The sequence below is a fragment of the Hemitrygon akajei genome, chromosome 14, assembly GCF_048418815.1.
Source record: "Hemitrygon akajei chromosome 14, sHemAka1.3, whole genome shotgun sequence".
NCBI classification, from domain to species: domain Eukaryota; kingdom Metazoa; phylum Chordata; class Chondrichthyes; order Myliobatiformes; family Dasyatidae; genus Hemitrygon; species Hemitrygon akajei.
Genome location: NC_133137.1, coordinates 24,142,775 through 24,163,717, shown reverse-complemented (window position 1 = coordinate 24,163,717; position 20,943 = coordinate 24,142,775). Strand labels below are relative to the sequence as shown.

Sequence of the window (20,943 nt, the reverse complement as noted above, 5' to 3'; positions counted from 1 at the left end):
GGACAGGAGCTCCCAACCTTTCATTATGCCATGGACCAAAACTATTAAGCAAGGGGTCCATGGACCCCAGATTGGGAATCCTTGGATCAGGATATGAGCTTATAAAGAGGAGTTGGCCACCTACAAGGAAGATCTTGACACTAACGGTTATATATTTTTGCAATTCCCTCCCAAAAGGGTGTGGTTATTCAGTTGTTGAGAACATTTATGGCTGAGTTCCATAGATTATAGGACCTCCAAGGTAATTAGAAGATAGAGTGACCTAGAGTCAGCAGAGTGGACCTAAAACACAAGATGATCCAAGATCCAAATTTCTGGAAAAAAACTTTAAAAAGCAACAGGCAAAGAGAAAAAGTTGGAAATAATACAGGAGGGAGCAGTGGGATTGTGAGGATTAGCAGCTGGTCTGGACTGTTACAGGAATGACTATGGGAGAAAATGCTGTACATGTGGCAGATAAAATTGGGAGGTCTCCATGTACAGAAAGTAGCAGGCATTTCATTGGTTGTATTTACAGGACAGCAGAAGTTTCTTCTGTCTTCTTCACTGTTTGAGATCTACAGTTCAGCAGTTTTTAAAAACTTTATTTCAATCAATTAAGCTTAATTTGATAATCATTCTATCACCTTTTATCTACAACCTCTCCCACAATGTCGAAAACAAAGGAGCTGGTTGTGGGCTACAGGAGGAATGGAGACAGGCTAGGTCCTATTGACATCAATGGATCTGGGGTTGAGAGGGTGAACTGCTTTAAGTTCCTTGGCATAAACATCATGGAAGACCTCATGTGGTCTGTACACACTGGCTGTGTGGTGAAAAACGGCACAACCGCGCCTCTTTCACCTCAGCCGGTTGAGGAAGTTTGGTACGGGCCCCTAAATCCTAAGAACTTTCTGTAGGGGCACAGTTGAGAGCATCCTGACTGGCTGCAACACTACCTGGTATGTGAACTATACTTCACTCAATCGCAGGACTCTGCAGAGAGTGATGCGGACAGCCCAGTGCATCAGTCGATGTGAACTTCCCACTATTCAGGAAATTTACAAAGACAGGTGTGTAAAGAAAGGGCCCGAAGGATCATTGGGGCCCCGAGTCACCCCAGCCACAAACTGTTCTAGCTGCTATCATCCGGGAAACAGTACCACAGCATAAAAGCCAGGACCAACAGGCTCCGGGACAGCTTCTTCCACCAGGCCATCAGACTGATTAACTCATGCTGACACAATTGTATTTCTGTGTTATATTGACTGTCCTGTTGTACATACTATTTACTATAAATTGCACATTTAGATAGAGGCGTAACATAAATATTTTACTCCTATGTATATGAAGGACGTAAGCAATAATGTCAATTCAAATTCATTCTTTTGATTATTAGTTTAAAAAAATTGCCATTTCATGACACCTTTTTTAAAATCCCGATCTCCATCTTGTCTGAAAACCCCCTCAACAGGAAACATTCAGCCACTAGCCCTGTCCTCCTTAAACTACCTGCTTTCACACCTCATTTTCTTGTCCACCTGTGTCCGACTCAAATTGTTTAAAAAAAAAAGCTAGAAGTGCTCAGCAAGTCAGTCTGCGTCTAAGGGAAGAGAAAAGGTCAAAGGAAAAAGAGCTGTTGTAGGATTTAGGAAGGAAACAAGAAGTTTGGAAAGCTTAGGAAGGATGGGGGAGGGGATGTCTGAGATAGGAAAGATGGGGATTGTGTTATTAGTGCAATTACTTTATGTACTGGTTTCCTTGCTTTTAGGTATATACATTTTATTTTAAACCATTTTCTAACCTTGTTAGAATTGGACATGAAAGGTGTCATGAAATGGCAATTTTTTTAAACTAATAATCAAAAGAATGAATTTGAATTGACTTTATTGCTTACGTCCTTCATATACATAGGAGTAAAATATTTATGTTACGCCTCTATCTAAATGTGCAATTTATAGTAAATAGTATGTACAACAGGACAGTCAATATAACACAGAAATACAATTGTGTCAGCATGAGTTAATCAGTCTGATGGCCTGGTGGAAGAAGCTGTCCCGGAGCCTGTTGGTCCTGGCTTTTATGCTGTGGTACTGTTTCCCGGATGATAGCAGCTAGAACAGTTTGTGGCTGGGGTGACTCGGGGCCCCAATGATCCTTCGGGCCCTTTCTTTACACACCTGTCTTTGTAAATAATTGGAAACAATTATTTCTTGATTAACTTAGAGCTGTGTAGCCCTTCTGCATCTAGGCCAGTCATCTTGCCCTAACCCCACCCCTCTGCAGTAGTTTCATAAACCCCTGTGCCTTGGTTTTTCAGATAATCTGTCCAGGTGGTAAATGTTGTTTCTGTTCCTGACAACACCACCAATGTTTCCTCTAATTAGTAATGACCAATGTGTGCAAAAATCTTGTGCCATGCAATTTTTTGCCCAGTGACAGTAACACATGCACACTGAATTTTATATATAGAGGTATTCATAATAACAGCTAGCAAAACAGTATCGATAAGATTTTGATCTCCTCTGGGTTTGATGGTTTTTGCTGTCGTTCATCTGCACTCTCACAAAACATACATTAGCAGGCCTGTAGTGGGTAATGAAGGGTTTTCTCGCCAGAGCTTTTGCACACCGTCCATATGTGATTTGCTTGCTAAATGACACGTCTAAAAAGTCAAGTTTCCAAATATCACTCCACTTCTTCCCACTTGCAAATTCTCCAGCAACTTTGGCATCGCGACAATACACGCAGGTAACACCAGTTCCTGTATTGTACAGAAATATTTCTCGTAGCTGCACGTTTCTGACCTTTCAGTGTAGCGGTTTCTGCTGTCTCATGAAGCCATTCTGCTTTAAATTAACTAGCAGTTTTTACACCACACCCTTTGCTTCTTCGGAATTCAACAGTGAATCAATAATTTCTTCAATAAAAACAGTATAAATAAGGCAGTTCTAAAATCTGCAGACAAATCGTGAACTCCATGTTGTCAACGCCATCCAGGTCAGAAACCAGAAAAGGAAATGTGATTATGTAAAATTGTGACATATACTTAACTTGTCAACAGGGTAGAGGGTGACAACCTTTTGTGCGCAGTTTGAGTTCCTTTGTGCACTAGTGGCCAATGGTGTGTGCACACGAACACGTGCATACCTTAGTGGGAACATTGAACACCACCATCTTTGGCAGCTCATTCCAGATACCGACTACCGTGTGGAAAAATATACCCTTCAAATCTCATCCCACTCACCTTAAATCAATGCCAGCTGGTGGCACCACAGCCTGGTGTGGAAACACCAACACTCTTGAATGGAAATCTTACAGAAAGTTGTGAATACGGCCCAGTCCATCACAGGTAAAGCCCTCCCTTCTGTTGAGCACATCTTCAAAGAAACGCTGTCATAGGAAAGCAGCTACTATCATCAGGGATCGCCCACCGCCCAGGCCATGCTCTCTTCTCACCGCAGCCACCAGGAAGGTGGTACAGGAGCCTCAAGACTCACACTGCTGGGTTCTGGAACAGTTACTAGCCCTCTTGAACCTGTGGGGATAACTCCACTTGCCCCCATCGCCGAATTGCTCCCACAACCTATGGACTCACTTTCAGGGACTCTCCGTGTCATGTTCTCGATGTTTGTTTATTTATTATTATTTTCTCTCTTCTGTATTTGCACATTTTGTGGTATTTTGCACATTGGTTGGTTGTCTGACTTGTTACGTGTGCTCTTTCCTCGCTTCTGTTCCGGCTCTTGGATTTACTATGAATGCTCAGAAGAAAGTGAATCTCTGGGTTGAATACCATGACACACATGTACTTTGATAACAAACTTACTTTGAACTGTCATGGTAAGCAGATTACTTAGCAACTGATAATTCCACATCACTAGGCCTACACACATAATTTTTTTCAGGAATCCGACTGCATTTAATTGACTGTCTTTTATCCAGTACATCAGTGTCACCAATAAGAGGCTGAATCTGAATTTGACGCAAAATGGAACCTGATGGCACTTGCTTTTATTAATATGCAAATAGTATATTTGTTCAAAGAGCAAAATTAACTATGGATTTTTCTAAATCTGCAATCCCCAGTTAGACTTGCAACATTCACCTCATGACCCAAACACCAGTGAAAGCTGAATATTGGGCATCTGAGCAAATGAAATCTCACCTCATGTATTTCAAAATAATGACCTCTGATTGGCAAAAGTATTACATGATAGGGACAAACTTATTGAATTGAAATCAAATTTGAAACTTGGATCTCATTCTTTCAAGTTTTAATCATTACATATTTTGAAATACAAAGTTCAAATTTTTTCCTTTGGCTCTTTTCTTTACTTGGTAATACAACACTGTTCCTTGTTTTTCTTTTGTGTCCTGATTTAATATCGCAGTCACCCATTTCAACTTGAACTTCAGTCTTTGCACTTACTTCACTCAGTCTGATTGATTGGCAAATGATTTATGCTTGTGCCCTTCGCACCAAGTCTTTCCCCTGAGACTGTCTCCCTCATCTTCAGATCACTCTACATTTTTTTTTTAAAAAAGAGCACGTCACTCAAAATCTTAAAACCTTTGCAGACTCTGGCAAATCTACCTAATGACAGTGTCTGTGTTTCATCAAACGCTAACTTGTTATTTGTGCAACACTAATCTCTGTTGCAAGTTGAAGTGTTTCAACATGTATTTCAACAGATATCCTTCATCCTAAGCTACAAGTCTCTATGCAACTAATAGTCACCGAAAGATATTAATTAGGCAGGGAATAGCAAGATTCAAGCTCGGTAATGATTAAAAGAGATGTGGCCAAAGGAGATAGGCTGGAGGATGTCTGCAAAGCTGAAGAAAAAGCCAACATTCAGGAGTTTTGCAATACCATCTGAGCCAAGTATTCACAACCACTCCTATCCTTAAACAAGTAATTTGTCAGCATAAACACGAGATTCCGCAGATGCTGGAAGTGTAAAGCAACACGTGTAAAATGTTGGAGGAACTCAACAGGTCAGGCAGCATCTATGGAAGTGAATAAACAGTCAATGTTTTGGCATGAAGAATGGTCTCAGCCCAAAATATCGACTATCTATTCATTTCCTTTGATGATGTCTGATGTGTTGAGTTCCTCCAGCATTTAGTGTGAATTTGCTAACATTGTGTGCACTGTGTGGCTGGAAGGGATTTTTTTTTGCTCTTCCACTAACAATTCTACTGACATTATTTGCTACTGCTATATACTTCCTTATTTTATACTGTCTCTAACTCACGAAACCCACTGACGTCACACCTTATTCACGTTCAGCCATAGCGTTGGAGAGAGAGCGCACAATTTCTTGGTATCATTGTGGGAGTAGTAAAGAGCAAAGGGGCAGTGTAAGTTAAATGACACTGCCCCCACCAGGCCATGGCACTACAGAGCACAAAGACCATCTGCAAACCCTGCCTATACCAGCTCGTCAAAGTTGCTGTGCAATACGCTCCCTAACCCTGCTCCTTCCTCTTGCCCATGTGAATTTCTCCCACCACCCCCATATCTATTCCCAATGTGTAAAGTTCTCCTTCCCTGCAGGTCACCCTTGATCAAGGTGTGGCTCCTAGCCACCTGCAATCAGGGTGAAATGAAGCCATGGGAGCAGGTGAGCAGCTGGTGCATATCACAAGTCCTGGTTATGCGACCATTGACGCCAAGCAGACAGTCTCTGAAGAGTATTGATAATGTCTGGGGTCATCTATCTTGTAAAGACACTGCCCAGAAGAAAGCAACGGCAAACCGCCTCTGTAGAAAAATTTGCAAGAACAGTTATGGTCATGGAAAGACCATGATCGCCCACATCCTATGATAAGGCACAGAACGAATGAATGAACAATCTGTTCCCAATGAAGAGCTTGCTCCCTCCATTGTTTTAGGCAGTCTAGATCATTAATAATTCATTGCATGCAATTTTTTTCATGTTTCTTCTCATACCGTTTACCAATTACTTAAAGGCTCCTTTCTCTCTTGACATGTGCTCCCTTCCAGAAAAAAGTGGGAGAATTTTAAAAAAAGCACGGGATAAAGATGAAGCAACTTTTTGTTGAACGTTTTCTGGAACACTGTAGTCATGATTAATATGTATTTCAGTTGATCCTTTAAGCTGCCCTTTCACTTGATGTTCTGCTTTTACCAATTCCCTATTTAAATAATCTTGGTACAGGGCTTTCAGGATTGGCCAATGATTGGAATAAACATAAAAGTATTTCACAATGTATTCTTGGACAGAGGATGGTGGAGAGGAATAGCAAAAAAAAAAGCAACGTTGGGAGATTTTGCAACAAAAGGAAAAGACAGTCAGACTCTCTGGAGCCTGATTAGATTCTGTAAGTGGCTACAGACCACTAACAAGGTTATACCGTACAAGGGAACACTTGCCATGTTAAATAAGCATTGGAGACTCTGGAAATTTAATTTGGGATCCTGAACCTTTCGTCATCCTTTCAGAGTACGAGATGCTGCCTTTGCAGAATTCTGCTAATGATGTTTGCTGACCCACATACAGCACCTGAATGTTTAGAATGAGGGATTTTTTTTCCTTCTTCCCGGTGCACATTTAATAAGGATGTACAATATTTTTTTTGTCTCTTACAGTAAAATCTCCGGAGGATGTGGTGCGAAGATACCTGCAGAAGGTCAAGAATCCACCGGATGAGGTAAAGGGTCACTATCAGACAATCTCTCGGTCAGAGTACTATAGAAATACTGGGAGGAGATGAGTGGCCAGGACAAATCAGTTCACTGGGTCCTTTCTTTACTCCCCTTTTCACAAAGTAACAAAATGTATGTTCATTACAATGGTCACACTTGAACAAAATTCAACTGTGATTTTGTTCTGCTTCCTTGAAACAAGATTTCTATTTATTTATTTATTTATTTATTTATTTTTATAATGCAACACAGGGTAGAAATCTGGCCTGAACTAAGATAGAAACCACACACACACACACACGGTAACTGTTTCCAAATTTAAACATTTTTAGTTGTGTGTGCTTGTCATTGGTTCATCATTCATTTGGCACATATTGCCCTCTTGAATATCACTGTTTGAATTATCTTTACTGTAAACTATCCCACATCCTGTAGTGTGAGTGAGGGAGTGAGACCTCTGTCAGTCAGGGTCTACCATGGATATTGCGTCCTAGCAAGCCTGGGCAGCACCATATGGAGGTCAAGCTGTTACCCATGTAGCAAGTTCTCCCACTCCACACATCTGATGAACCCAAAGGAACGGCAGATACCGATATAGTGTTCCTAGTGTCCCTATGCTGCTGATACCACCAAAGAATGATAGATTTTGCATTTAAAACAATGGCTTTCACAACCTCTAGGCATTGCATAGCCAATTGTCATAGTCATTGTTGCTGTACCTGAGGGAATGTAGTCATCATTGTAATTTAAGGAGAAAAAAAAAATGACAGCAGATATTTCTAACTCTTTAGTTTTTTAAGATAATAAATTTTCAGTAATCATCAGGATCAAAGCCTTGGTTGGATTTATAATGACATTGAGGCAATGCAAGAAATTGATTAATTTTAATTTTCAATCTATGGGTATAGTATATTTGTGTCTTATTTGAACCTTATCGGAAAAAGATTTCAATAATCTTACAGTATTAGATCACAAATAACTTAAAATTGCCAAGTCATTTCCTATTTATTTTTTAAAAGCTTGTATTTATAATGGGATCTCTAACCTGGTGAAACATACTAAGGTGCTTCATTATCAAACAAATGGAATTAAAGCCATTCAGGAGATTTTAAGAGTCATAACTAAAAATATGGTCAAAGTTATGAGTTTGGAGAACAGTTTTAAGGATAAGGGTGAGGCTGAGAGGCTTCGTAGGAATATTTCATGTCTTTTGAATTGGATTTCAAGACCTATTACCACAGTCAAGTCTGAATAATTCACAACCACTTTAGCCAAAAAGCCAAACCGATGATCCATCTCTGCTTCCTCCCGAGATCCCACCAACAGAGAGCAATTTTTCAGCCAGTTCAGTTGACCCTACAGGATATTACATAAACATCTGTGTACACTGGGTACAACAAAGGCCACATGTTGAGACAGCACTATGGCTGAAGTACCGAAGAGCTCTGCTCCAGAACCAACTTTACATCTAACCAAGCTCTGCTAGTTAAAAACTAGCATCTTTCAAATTAGATTAGATTAGATTCAACTTTATTGTCATTGTGCCGAGTACAGATACAAAGCCAGTGAAATGCAATTAGCATCTAACCAGAAGTGCAAAAGAATAGTGTTATTTACAAAATAACTGCAAATAAAAAGTAAGTGCTACAGCACACAAATATAAAATACTGAGACAGTACAATATGGGTGCAATACTGCTTAGCAATACAGGAAATCTGCCCAGGTATCTCATCTACTAAAAGGCAGAACAAATTCAATTTGAGTTATTACCAAATCCTACCCCTCCAATCCATTAAGTCTACAAATAATCAAAGTGGCGAATAGTGTCAATAGCCTAGTTAGTTTGAGAGTTACTCTACTGCAGGAGTCCCCAACCTGGGGTCTACAAAACCCTGGCCTAATGGTATTTGTTCATGGGCATGAAAAAGGTTGGAACCCCTACTCTACTCCAGATCTAATCACAACCTTTATCCTAATGTGGACCAAAGAGCCTGATTACACAGGTGAGGTGAGAATGACACCCCTTGATATCAAGGCATCACGTAACTGAGTGTGGAATCAAGCGGTTCTTGTGAGCGCAAGTGAAATAAATGATCATCAAGAAAGAATGGTTGGAGCCATACCTCACACTAAGAAGATTGTTGTGGTTGTTGGTATTCAATGATTCCACCTTGGGACGTTGCTGTAGGAAGGGTGCTTAAGCCCCCTCCACCTTTCTTGCTTAAGCTCATCACCTCTGCTGGGCAATAGGCTAATGACAGGAGCTTACCAGAGTCTCTGTCCTTAGCCAGTCTTTCAAGTTGTCCAAGGTTTAGCACGTCTTCAGAGATCCTTTTTCTCCCAGGGATGAGGCCATTGGAGCTTCTGTTAGCATTCCTGTAGCTCTGGGTTTTTACAGGATGGGGTTGCTAACCCCATGCCCAACCCTCATTTCGCAGCCAGCCTTGGGACCACCCACAGCGGGGTTCTGTACGAAAGGTGCCAAGCACAAACACCATCGGATGCTTCATCCATTGCAAGGCTGGATTGCAAATTATTCAGTGTTCAATTCCATTCCCAACTTCTGTGAAAAGGAGTCAGTCCATGTCTGCATTAAGCAAGGCTTACCCCATAAAGGAATCGGTCCACATCTGCATTAAGCAAGGCTTATCCCATACTGGTATGAGTTGAGAAATAGCAGATAACATTTGCATGACTATTCTAACAAGAAAAAGTTTGACCACCAACTCCATTGACATTCAATGTGATTAGCATTGCCAAGACTTCAAGCATCAACTTCCTGGGGTCACTAATGACAGAATACCCTGCAGCAAATGACTCAAGTACTGACACCCCAAAGCCTTTCCACCATATACAAAGCACAAAACAGATGAACCAAGACTTTCCACCTACCTGGAAATGTGCAGCTCTACAACAGTCAGGAACCTCACTATCATCCCGGACAAAGTTTATTGGATGGGTTCACTATCGTATCTTAAATATTTCTTTGCTTTGCCAGTGGCTGCCAGCTATGGGGTTGCATTGCAATCATTTAGTCTACACCAAAAAAAAACTGCAGAAAACCACATCTGTCGCTTTGTCTTCAAATTGTACACCATACTGACCTCAACCTATACCACCTTTCTCCATCATCACAGAGTCAAAGTCCTGAAACTTCTTTCCCAACAGCTGGAGTGACAGCAGAGGTTCAAGAAGATATCACCTCAGTAAGACAAAGGCAATAACCACACCCTGAAAAATCAGTGAAACAAAATAGAATTATGATAGTGAAGTGGAGCAGAATTGGAAGAGCCTCTGAGTATGGAGAAAATGGAAGTGGGCTTTTGGATTAGCTTACTTAAGGAGGCTGAAGTACTTGGTATAATTTATGTGGTTTCATCGTACATTACGTCCAATATCTGACATTTGTTGAAGCCAGTCAGCAAGTTGCAATTCACTTAAAATAATTCAAATTAAATTTATTCTCTTTTGGACATTGCAGACTGGTTTCAATCTCCTGTAGTGTACTGTCCTAACTAATTGCTGTACTAAGTACTTCAGGTTCACATATCTGTGATAAACATCAAGCTTTTACCATCTCATCTGAAAATTACTCACCCTTTTTCCTTATTCCTGTTTCCCTATTTCCCTATCTAACTGCTTCAGTCTGTTTCTATCCTCTGTCATTAACAGCGCAGTTGGTTTTCTGCTGCTAAGTGGGATTTGGAATAGAACGGTAGGAAAGCAAAACTGCAGTTTTTAAAACTGACAGTAAATAGCATAACTGAATCACTTAACCTGTGGATATAGTAGTGACGGGATACAGCCAGCCATTTTGCTGGAGAATTAAAATCGACACCTAATAATTCAGATTTACTCTTTACAGTGAGCTGAGCAGCTTCTCCTCCAGAACCAGTTTACTGCCTGATCTCAAAATTAGTACTGTGGGCTGTGAAGTTTATCAGTTAGAAAAAATAAATGGAAAAGTCTGACAGGGAACAAAGGGAGCCTGGTCAGGCAACTTATTATCAAGTGCAGTGGAGCATCGGTAAATAGAAAATAAAAATCAAAACAACATGCAGATGCAGAGATCTGACGTAGAACCAGAAACCACCAGAAGCGATCTGCATGTCAAGCCGCATCAGTGGAAAGATACACTTTCCACAGATACCACATGATTAGCTAAGTGCTTTTAGCTGGGGGGGGGGGGGGGGCGCACGGTAGCATAGTGGTTAGCTCAACAGTTTACAGTGCCAGTGACCCAGGTCCAATTCCCACCGCTGCCTGTAAGGAGTTTGTACGTTCTTCCCATAACCACATAGGATTCCTCCAGGTGCTTCTCCCACAGTCCGGAGACCTACTGGTTGAGGGATTAATTGGTTATTGCTGGGTGGCGCTGTATCTCAAAAAATAAAATATAACAAACAGTAATGGAACATCGGCCATCCAGACCCAGAATCTGCCTGTCAGTTGTGATAACGTTGGCCTGCAGTGGAAAGAGAGAGAGTGGGGAGGAGGTTTGAGTTCAAGGAGGTTTATGCCCCAGGCAACAGGGGCAAACAGGGACAAGTGTTGATAGGGGGCACTAGGCTTGTAATTGGCATTTACAACTGATCTGACGGCTGAGTTCCTCCAGCATCTCGTGTGTTTTGCTTTGGAATTCCAGTATCTGCAGCGAATTTCTGGTGTTTATGATCTAATGGCCCTTTAGTCAGAAAATATGCCATCTCTCCAACTGTAACTGCCCAGTCAACAAGTTTTACAAATAAACATGTAATATAAAAGTAATCACTGACCTAACACACCACAACTCCCCCCCCCCCCCCAAGTTTTACAGCAATTTGTCCTACTCTCCTTTCAGTCTCCTTGTTCTCTTGTGATCTTCTCATTGGGAAATGCCTACTTATGGAACAGCTGGTTAGAACAGAAACCTTAAGTCTGGACAGAGAGACCTCTAGTGCCTAGTATGCCATATATCCTATTGAGTTCAGCAATACTTACTCAAGAAGCAACACTCTGATGGAATTGTTGCAAAGAAATAATCCAAGGTAGATCCTTTGGCCGAGCAAGTTTAGAGAACTCAGGTGTTAAACTCTGAAGAACAGCAAAGTCAGAGTTGTGCAAGGCTCTTGGCCTGGTCATCACGATCATCCCACTCTACATTCTTCCAATGGACATTAGCTGCAAGCATATTGTGTATCAATTTGGATTCACAAATGCAGTTGTAGCGCCTACTGTGAGGATCAAAACTTAGCACTAATAAGTGTGAACATGAAAAGAAACATTCCTGTATCAGACTCCCATGATATTTTAAGTTGGCCTTCCAATATCTTCAATGGGCCAGGTCCTTTCCAGTCCACTGCCCACAATTCCCATCTACCACACTTAGCTTCTCTAGAAAGCCAGAAAAGCTGACATGGTCAGCAAAGCCAATTGGACTAAAGCCTCTGGCACTGTCATCAGAGATACCTACTGCCCAGGTCATGCTCTCTTCTCACTGCTGCCATCTGATAGAATGTACAAGAGCTTCAGGACTCATACCACTAGGTTCAAGAACAGTTACTACCCCTCAATCATCAGGCTCTTGAATAAAAGGGGATAACTACACTCACTTGCCCCATCTATTAAGATGTTCCTACAACCAATGTTCTCAGTTTAAGCACTCTTTATCTCATTATCTGATATTCGCATTTTTATTGCCATTTATTTATATTTGCATTTGCAAAGTTTGTTGTCTTCTGCACTCTGGTTGATCTTTCATTGTTCCTGTTATAGTTACTATTCCATTGATTTGCTGAGTATGCCCATAGGAAAATGAATCTCAGGGTTGTATAGTGACAATATTATGTACTTGGATAATAAATTTACTTTGATATTTGTTAATGTGCTTCTCTGGCATGGTATCTTGACTACTTATCAGCTGTAAAAAGCTTGTAAACTTTAAATGATTCTGATAGTTGGTCACATTTGAAAGCAAGGCAAATAAATCTAAATAATCATAAAAAAAGCAAACTTAATCTGAATGTTTAAAAATTTTGCTGTGCTTATGTATTAAAGTTACCTAAATTTACATGTGTATGGGGTCAACATTCCTCATATCCACTCTGACGGAAGTGTGTGGAGGTCTGTGCCTCAAAGGGTCTCTGAATGTATTGGCGAGCTATGCAAGGAATGGGAATCCAAATTGACCAGCATCAGACTTTCTGGACATCTTGGACCTTCACACTTGGTCACACGCATAGATGTCCAAGAGTTCCAGAGGTCCAAGCAGTTGACAGAAATGCAGGTGTTGAGCCTATGTCATATAGGGCAGTGTAACAAAGAGTGGAAATAAATGCAACAGAGGCAGGGGGATTTTTTTTTTTAAAAAACTTCTACTTCCACCTATAGTTTTATATTTAAAACACTCATCAATCTTTACTTATTTACTGCTCATGACTTTTAGGGCAGCAAAATAGACCCTCCATTTCTGTCTATATAGAAGGATTCTTCATTTCCGTTTCCATAACAATTTGTTTTTGACCAGTCAGCCCTGAGCTGAACACCCAAATCTAGAGGACTGGTGGACCTCTCTCAGTCTGGCCTCTACTCTTTGACCTTTTTGGCATGGGTGACCCTACCAAGAGCCAAAGCGTAAAGCCCTGACTCCAACCAACACAGCTCTCCAGGCCATGGAGGGGTACAAGGCTGTGGTGCTCTTGGAGGTCATCCATCTCCGGGAATGATTTTATTGTGGAATCTTTAATACAGATACGAACAAATGCAGTTAAATTTAGGTTCTATCAGCCATTTATTTCTTCACTACAGGCAGTTTCTGAAAAGGAATTAAAGTAGTAACAAAGCAAGGGCAATTAAAACTGGGCCATTATCTCCTAACATGATTAGTTAATCCGGCCTTTTATCAAGAAATCATTAATTCATGGCACAGGAGGTGGCTGTTCGGGAATGTTCTCAATGTCAACTAATGGATTTAGCCTTATCGCTTTCTCCAGCTCTCAGTTGAAGGTTATATTTTAGTGTTATAAGAGTTTTTAATATGGTTAGTTCTGACCATAACACCCACTGGTTGATAAAAAGCTTTACATCCCTTCTCTACTCCAATCTACAACCATTCTGACAGTCACTCCATGACCTTCTCTTGTGCTATGGTGAGGCCACCCTCAGAGTGAAGGAGCAGCACCATGTATTCTGTCTGGGTACCCTCCAACCTGATGGCATGAATACCAATTTCTCCTTCCAGTAAACAAACTTGCCCTGCCCTCCTTTATTCCCCACTTCTTCTCCCTGGGTCCCCTCCTTCTTCCCTTTCTCCTACAGTCCATACTCCTCTCCTATCTGATTCCTTGTTCTTCAGCCCTTCACTTTTGTCATCCATGTGGCTTCACCTATCACCATCTAGCTATCCTCTTCCCTTCCCCCCACCTTTTTATTCTGGCATCTTCCTCTTTCCCTCTCAGTCCTGAAGGGTCTCACCTGAAACGTTAATTCTCAATCCATCTCCGTAGATGCTGTCTGACCTGCTGAGTTTCTCCAGCATTTTGTGTGTGTTGCTTTGTTAGTCATTTATATCTACCAGTTGTCAAAACTGTCCCATGGAATTTGCGAAGATTTAATGTTCAATTTTACCTCTCTCCCCCCCCCCCCCAGAATGAATCATAAAGTGGGGGGGGGGTCATACAGCATAAAACCAGAACATTCTACCTATTATATCCATTTTGATATGTTTCTTAACACAAACCACCTAACTTGCCTCATTTTTGTTTGCCATCCATCCCTTTTAATAGTTTTCAAGGAAGTATTTTCTTCTCATTAAAAAATATGACCCTAGTTCATTAATATTTCTTTTCTCTAATTTTCCCTTTAATTGGATTTATAATTATTTCACACTGGTGCCTTTAACAAGGTTTTAAGATGTGTTACTGCTTCAAAGTTTAGAGCAAATTTATTATCAAAGTACATATATGCAAAAGTCTTAGGCACATATATATTGCTAGGGTGCCTGAGACTTTTGCACAGTACTGTAGTAATTTTATCTGTTGCACTGTACTGTTGCCACAATGAAAAACTAATTTCATGACATATGTGAGTGATGAAAAAGCTGATTCTGATATGGGTCTCTATTGTGGACTGAGAGTGGGAAGGGGGCAAGGAGAAGGGAATCTTCATTGGAAAAGGGGAAGGAGGAAGTGGGAAGCACCAGTGGAACATTCTGTAATGATCAAATGAGCTTACCTGGTGTTTCAGGGCTGGGTGCGTCTGCACCCGCGCCACCTACCCCAGGCACTCCTCGTCTACAACCTATCATGCACTTTTCTCGCGGTGCTCCACTGTCGTCATTCCCATCACACTTTGCTCCCACCAGATTTAGTTCCTGATAGTTATCAGAGGAATTGATGAAGTGCACTTCTTTGACCTGAAACATAGACTCTGTTTCTCTTTCTTGGAGATTCTGTCAACAACTCCTGTTTATATTTTAGATCAGGGGTTCCTATGGACAATTCCTTGCTTAATGGTATTGGCACGTCATAAAAAGGTTGGGGATTGTCTGCATTTGCAGTTTCTTGCTTTTCATTTCCTGTGTTTTTCTCCCCCATCTCTAACTGTCCTTTTGCTCTGCCACCAGGACTGCACCATCTGTATGGAGAGGCTGGTCAGCTCATCGGGCTACGATGGGGTCCTGAATCTGAAAGGTGTGAAGCCGGAGCTGGTGGGGAAGCTCAGTAAATGCAGCCACATGTATCATCTCCTGTGTCTTGTAGCCATGTACAACAACGGCAACAAGGTAAGATCAGACAGCCAGATGAGACCGTACTCCCGAAGCAACAACTGACTAATATCTGAAGTTAAAGTTTTCTTTTGCTTCACACTAGCAAGGAAACAACTGCATTAGAGTTAACCTCAACTAGCATGGGACGAAAAGAAACGGACTCAGCAAGTTCCAAAAAAAAAGGCAGAAAGATTTGTTTAATGAAGAGGAAGCCATTAACCTGCATGCACGCATAATATTGTGTGTAATGTGACATGAATTAATTAATAGAATCAATAACACTCCTTAGATAACTCAGTGATACTGTAATCATGACCACTAATTGGTTGACCAAGAGTCAATGAAAGGCATACTGTGTGGAAAAAATATTAATTCATTAGTTGAAAGCAAACTTGTGGTAACACCAGGTTCAAGAACAGTTACTACCCCTCAACCATCAGACTCGTGAACAAAAGCGGATAATTTGCCCATCCATTGAGATGTTCCCACAACCAATCATCTCACTTTAAGGGCTCTTATTATCATATTCTCATTGTTTATTGCTATTTATTTATATTTGCATTTGCACAGTTTGTTCTCTTCTACACTCTACTTGATCTTTCATTAATCCTTGTTATAGTTACTATACTATAGGTTTTGTGTGTATGCCCGCAGGAAAATGAATCTCAGGGTTGTATGTGGTGACATATATGTACTCTAATAATAAAATTTACTTTGAACTTTAAGAACTTTGCAATTACAATTGACACAATTGGGCTGAACAATAAAGGCAGTCCTGAAGAAGGGCTGATGGACTTTCAGTTGGCCTGAAATGTTGACTGTTTATTCATTTCTATAGATGCAGCCTGACCTGCTGAGTTCCTCCAGCAGTTTGTGTGTGTTGCTTTGGATTTCCAGCATCTGCAGAATCTCTTGCATTTATAATAAAGGCTTGAGCTGGCCATTGACAACAAACTAGAAGACTGGCAAACTTTGCTTGAAAACTCTGCTATAATGGTTGGCATTCAGTCAGTTTTACTGGTATTACGAAACAAAAATGTTTTGTTCACGGCTTTATAAAGCATTGGTCAGCCACACTTGAGGTATTGTGAGCGCCTTTGGGCCCCTTATCTCAGGAGAGATGCGCTGGCATTGTAGAGGGTTCAGAGAAGGTTCACGAGAATGATCATGGGAATTTAAGGTTTAAGGTATGAGGAGCATCTTGATGGTTCTAGGCCTGTACTCACTGGACTTCAGAAGAAAAGTTCAAAGTAAATTTTATTATCAAAGTACATAGGTCACCTTATTTAATTTCCTGAGATTAATTTTCTTGCAGGCATAATCAATAAATCCATAGAATAATAACAGTGAAAGACCACCCAATTTGGGAGTTCAGCCAGAGTGCAGAAGACAACAAACTGTGCAAATGCAAAAAGAAAGATATAATAATAAACAAATAAGCAATAAATATCGAGAACATGAGTCCATTGGTTGTGGGAACACTTCAATGATGGGCCAAGTTGAGTGAAGTTATCCCCTTTGGTTCAAGAACCTAATGGTTGCAGAGGACGTGTTCTGGGCCCAACACATAAGTGCAATTATGAAGAATGGGGGGGGGGGTGGAATCTCATAGAGACCTATCAAATATTTAAAGGTTTGGATAGAGTGGCCTTAGAGTTTCCTGTAGTGGATGAGTCTAGGACCAGAGGGCACATCCTCAAAATACAAGGATGAGATAAGGAGGAATCTCTTTAGTCAGAGGGTGGAGAATCTGTGGAGGCCAGGTCATTGAGTATATTTAAAGCAGAATTTGATAAATCGAGTCCTGAGTAGTCAGGGCATCACTGGTTAAGGGGAGAATGTAGGAGTGTGGGGTTGAGAGGGATGATAAATCAACCATAATGGAATGGCAAAGCAGACTTAATGGGCCGAATACATTGGTTATTGTAAACTGCCATGTGATTAAGCTAGGATTAAATTGTGGGTTGCTGGGTAGCATGGCTTGAAGGGTCAGAAGGGTGTATTCCATGCTGTATCTCAATAAGTAAGTAAATAATATCTTATTGTCTAGTGCAAGTGACTTTCTTTTTATTGATCTCAAGATTTTTGGTGGAGATCAGATACCAGGGTACTTTATACAATTACCCTACTATTCTTTTACCTTGTGTCAATTACCATTCAGCCAGTAGTGTTCATGCATCTCCAGAGTCTTGAACAAATATCTAGGCTCTCAATCCATGCAGCACTCAGAGATGGCCGTATTAGACCAAGTAACCGCCTGCTCCTCCAAGGAGCCTCCACGTGCTTTGTAGAAGAGGAGGGAAGTTCCCCTGTATCACTCCTCAGCAATCACTACTTGGACTAATTATAGAACAGTATTGTATTGTTATTTGTGGAGCATTTTGATAAGTAAATTGGCTGTCACTTCCCCATAATGAGACTGACCTCAGTTTGAAAAGTACTTACTTTACTGTAAATCAGATGGGAAGATTTAATACTTGCTCACACCTGTGATTTTAAATAAATCACAAGTCACGGTACGTTAAAACCCATTGCATAGTCTTGTTATTAACTGTCCATCAATAGTTAGGCTACTAGATTAATTTACCTGCCTGTCGAGTTCTTATATCGACACAGTGGATGTTGAGAGGATGTCCCATCTTGTGGGAAGATCTCAGACAAAATTTAATATAGAGCTGAGTTGATATTTTTCTCTCTCATAGTGTGCATGTCTTTGCACTCTCTCCTTCGGGGTAGATGGAAGTAATCTTTGAACACTTTCAGGGTAGAGTTAAATAGATACATAGTAATAGGATATCAGGTTCCAAGGATAGGCAGGAATGTGGAGTCTAAGTTACCCATCAGTTAGCTATGACCTTGTTGAATGGGAGAACAGACACAAGGGGCTGAGAGACCTGCCACTTTTCCTAATTTGTATGTTCCAACTTCCTTTAGCTATCATGAAATTATTAATCAGTTGCGCTTGCCATAATGTCATTTTTCAGTCATGTCCCTGCAAAGATTAGTAGAGGTTTGAAGTACCCTCCAAAGGCTCTTTGATGAAATCTAAATATAGACTGGTATTAGTAAAATATTTAACAAGGAGAGGCTTGTAAACAGAATGCAAATTCCACAGGTGTTGCTGTTGTATCATAGGTTACGGAGAGAAAGAGCATGGGATTGAAAGGGGGTAATAAATCAGTCATGATGGAATTGTGAAGCAGATTTGATGAGCTGAAAAGCCTAATTCTGCACTGATGTTCTATGGTCTTACAAGCACGGAACAAATTTACATGGAATTACCATGCAGTACAGACTTCTTAAAGCAGCAACAATCCTCAGTGTAACATGTTTTCTGAGTTGTTAATAGACATGTATTACGCAAGCCTCCAAACCCTACGACAAGGTTTTGGTGCTCTTGGAGGTGGCACCGTAAAGCATTGTGCTAACCATCATGCTACGGTGCTGCCTCATAATACAGGACAATCCTGTACTGTCTGATTTGCACCAAAATTTCTGTCGGAGCCAGACTCAATCAGAAGTTTTCATCCAGCTTTCTGCTGTGCTTCGTGTCTGTGAACTTTGCGGCAATATGCCCCACTAATGTGAAGAACTGAATACCAAGGCTTTGGGCCTACTCCGAGAGATTTGGGTCTAAGGACTCAATTTGGTTCAGAACTTGTTTCTATGATCTGCATGATTTGTTTTGCTTTCCCCCCCCCCCCCCCTTTCTCTGTGCACACTCAGGGTTGGTCTTTTTTTTTTAAATTGGGTTCTTTCGAGTTTCTTGCTTTGCGACTGCAAACAAATCTCAAGGTTGTATAATTTACAGTCGGCCCTCCTTATCCGCAGGATGCGGATGCTCAAGTCCCTTATTTAACCTGTCTGAATACAGTGGTCTTTAGGACCCAGCGGAACCCCGGAGTTTATTTAACCTGTCTCAGTGTGGTGGGCATTAGGACCTGGCATAGCTCTGAATCGGCAATGTTTCTGTTTACGAAAATAATCACGATCACGCTTGAAAATAAGGTGGAAGTAATAAAGCGATCAGAAAGAGGTGAGACGCTAACAGCCATTGGAAAAGCGTTAGGCTACAGTCAGTCAACGATCCGAACAATTTTAATGGAGCATGTGAAAGGCCCTGCCCCGATGAAAGCTACAAGTATTACTAAGCAACGCAGTGGTTTAATTATTGAAATAAGTATGTTTCTTAAGTGTTTTATATGCAGAGAAAGGTAAAATATATACTATACACTAAGACAAACGTTTGTCTAATTGACGCTAAATAACACCAGATGTACCTGTTCCGATTTCAAATCCAACTTAGACGGACACAGGAACGGAACTCATTCATAACCCGGGCACTGCCTGTACTTTAAAGTCATTTTTAGATTACTTATAATACCTAAAACAATGTAAATGCTATGTAAATAGTTGTTATACTATATTGTTTAGGGAATAATGTTAAGAAAAAAGTCTGTATATGCTCAAACAGTGAGTGCTAGAGAGAGAACTTCCGGGTTTTCCTGATCTGCAGTCGGTTGAATCCGCGCATGCGGAACCCGCGGATAAGGAGAGCCGACTGTATACATTCTTTGATAATAAAAGGCACTTTGAATCATAGCTGCTAGAGCTACAGTTTGAGGTATTGATCAAGTAGGAGAGAGGTTAAGAAGGTAAATGAAAATTGAATAGTTTTTGCCTGCCTGCAATATAGTACCAAGAGAACTTATTTTACAATCGGAGACCTTTGTAAGCATTTGGTACTTGAAGTAAAATATAGAATGTTAAATAAGTTACTTAGAAGAATATTTAGTGACTTAGCAAGTGAAAAAAAAAATTGATATTTTTGTAATTTTCCTCGTTCAGGATGGCAGCCTGCAGTGTCCCACTTGCAAGGCTATCTACGGTGAGAAAACTGGAACACAGCCACCCGGGAAGATGGAATATCACGTAATCCCACATTCACTGCCTGGATATCCTGAAGTCAAAACAATTCGCATTGTCTATGACATCCCAGCAGGACTACAGGTGAATGCTTTTAACTATGCTCAATATCATAGGCTTCCTCGTTTTGGTATAATTTTTGAAAAATATTTACAGATGTAGTATTGAGAAAGTAGGCTATATATTGCCATGGTACAAATGGCTGTACATACCATTCCCCACATTTAGTACAGAAATGGAAGAGAATATACAAAAGGCCATGCAGAGTATCAACCTCTGGTTCTTCTTCTGCATATTCAGAACCACTGAGGATAATGGAATCCAGTGAGCGTAGGTGATAATGTAGAAAGTAAGCCAGTTACAACCTCAATTAAAAAGCTTTACAGAAGCTGATTGTAAAGCTAGATCTGTTCAAAAGACTTCATGCTTTTACAAAATTTTTCCTCAATTATGTAATTTCATTCTCATAAATACCACAAATTGGATGAAATGTTGCTGAAAAGCAAGCCCTAGCCAGCCGGCTCTCCAATGGACATTAAATTGGACTACATCTGTGGCAATGAAATACTCGGCGGGAGTACAGATACAGACGGAATCCCAGATGCCGACATTCAGC

The 20,943-nt window shown here is 40.7% G+C and overlaps 1 protein-coding gene across 3 annotated transcripts in view; it reads left to right on the top strand.

The window, feature by feature from the left end:
* The window catches only part of LOC140738423 (E3 ubiquitin-protein ligase DTX1-like), a 283,212-nt gene that overhangs the window by 253,856 nt on the left and 8,413 nt on the right, over window positions 1-20,943 (top strand). For all 3 annotated transcript variants that reach the window (XM_073065694.1, XM_073065693.1, XM_073065692.1), the window contains exons 5-7: window positions 6,599-6,660; window positions 15,258-15,416; window positions 20,250-20,411. In XM_073065694.1, the coding sequence (XP_072921795.1) occupies window positions 6,599-6,660; window positions 15,258-15,416; window positions 20,250-20,411 (383 nt within the window). The remainder of the gene's footprint in view (window positions 1-6,598; window positions 6,661-15,257; window positions 15,417-20,249; window positions 20,412-20,943) is intronic.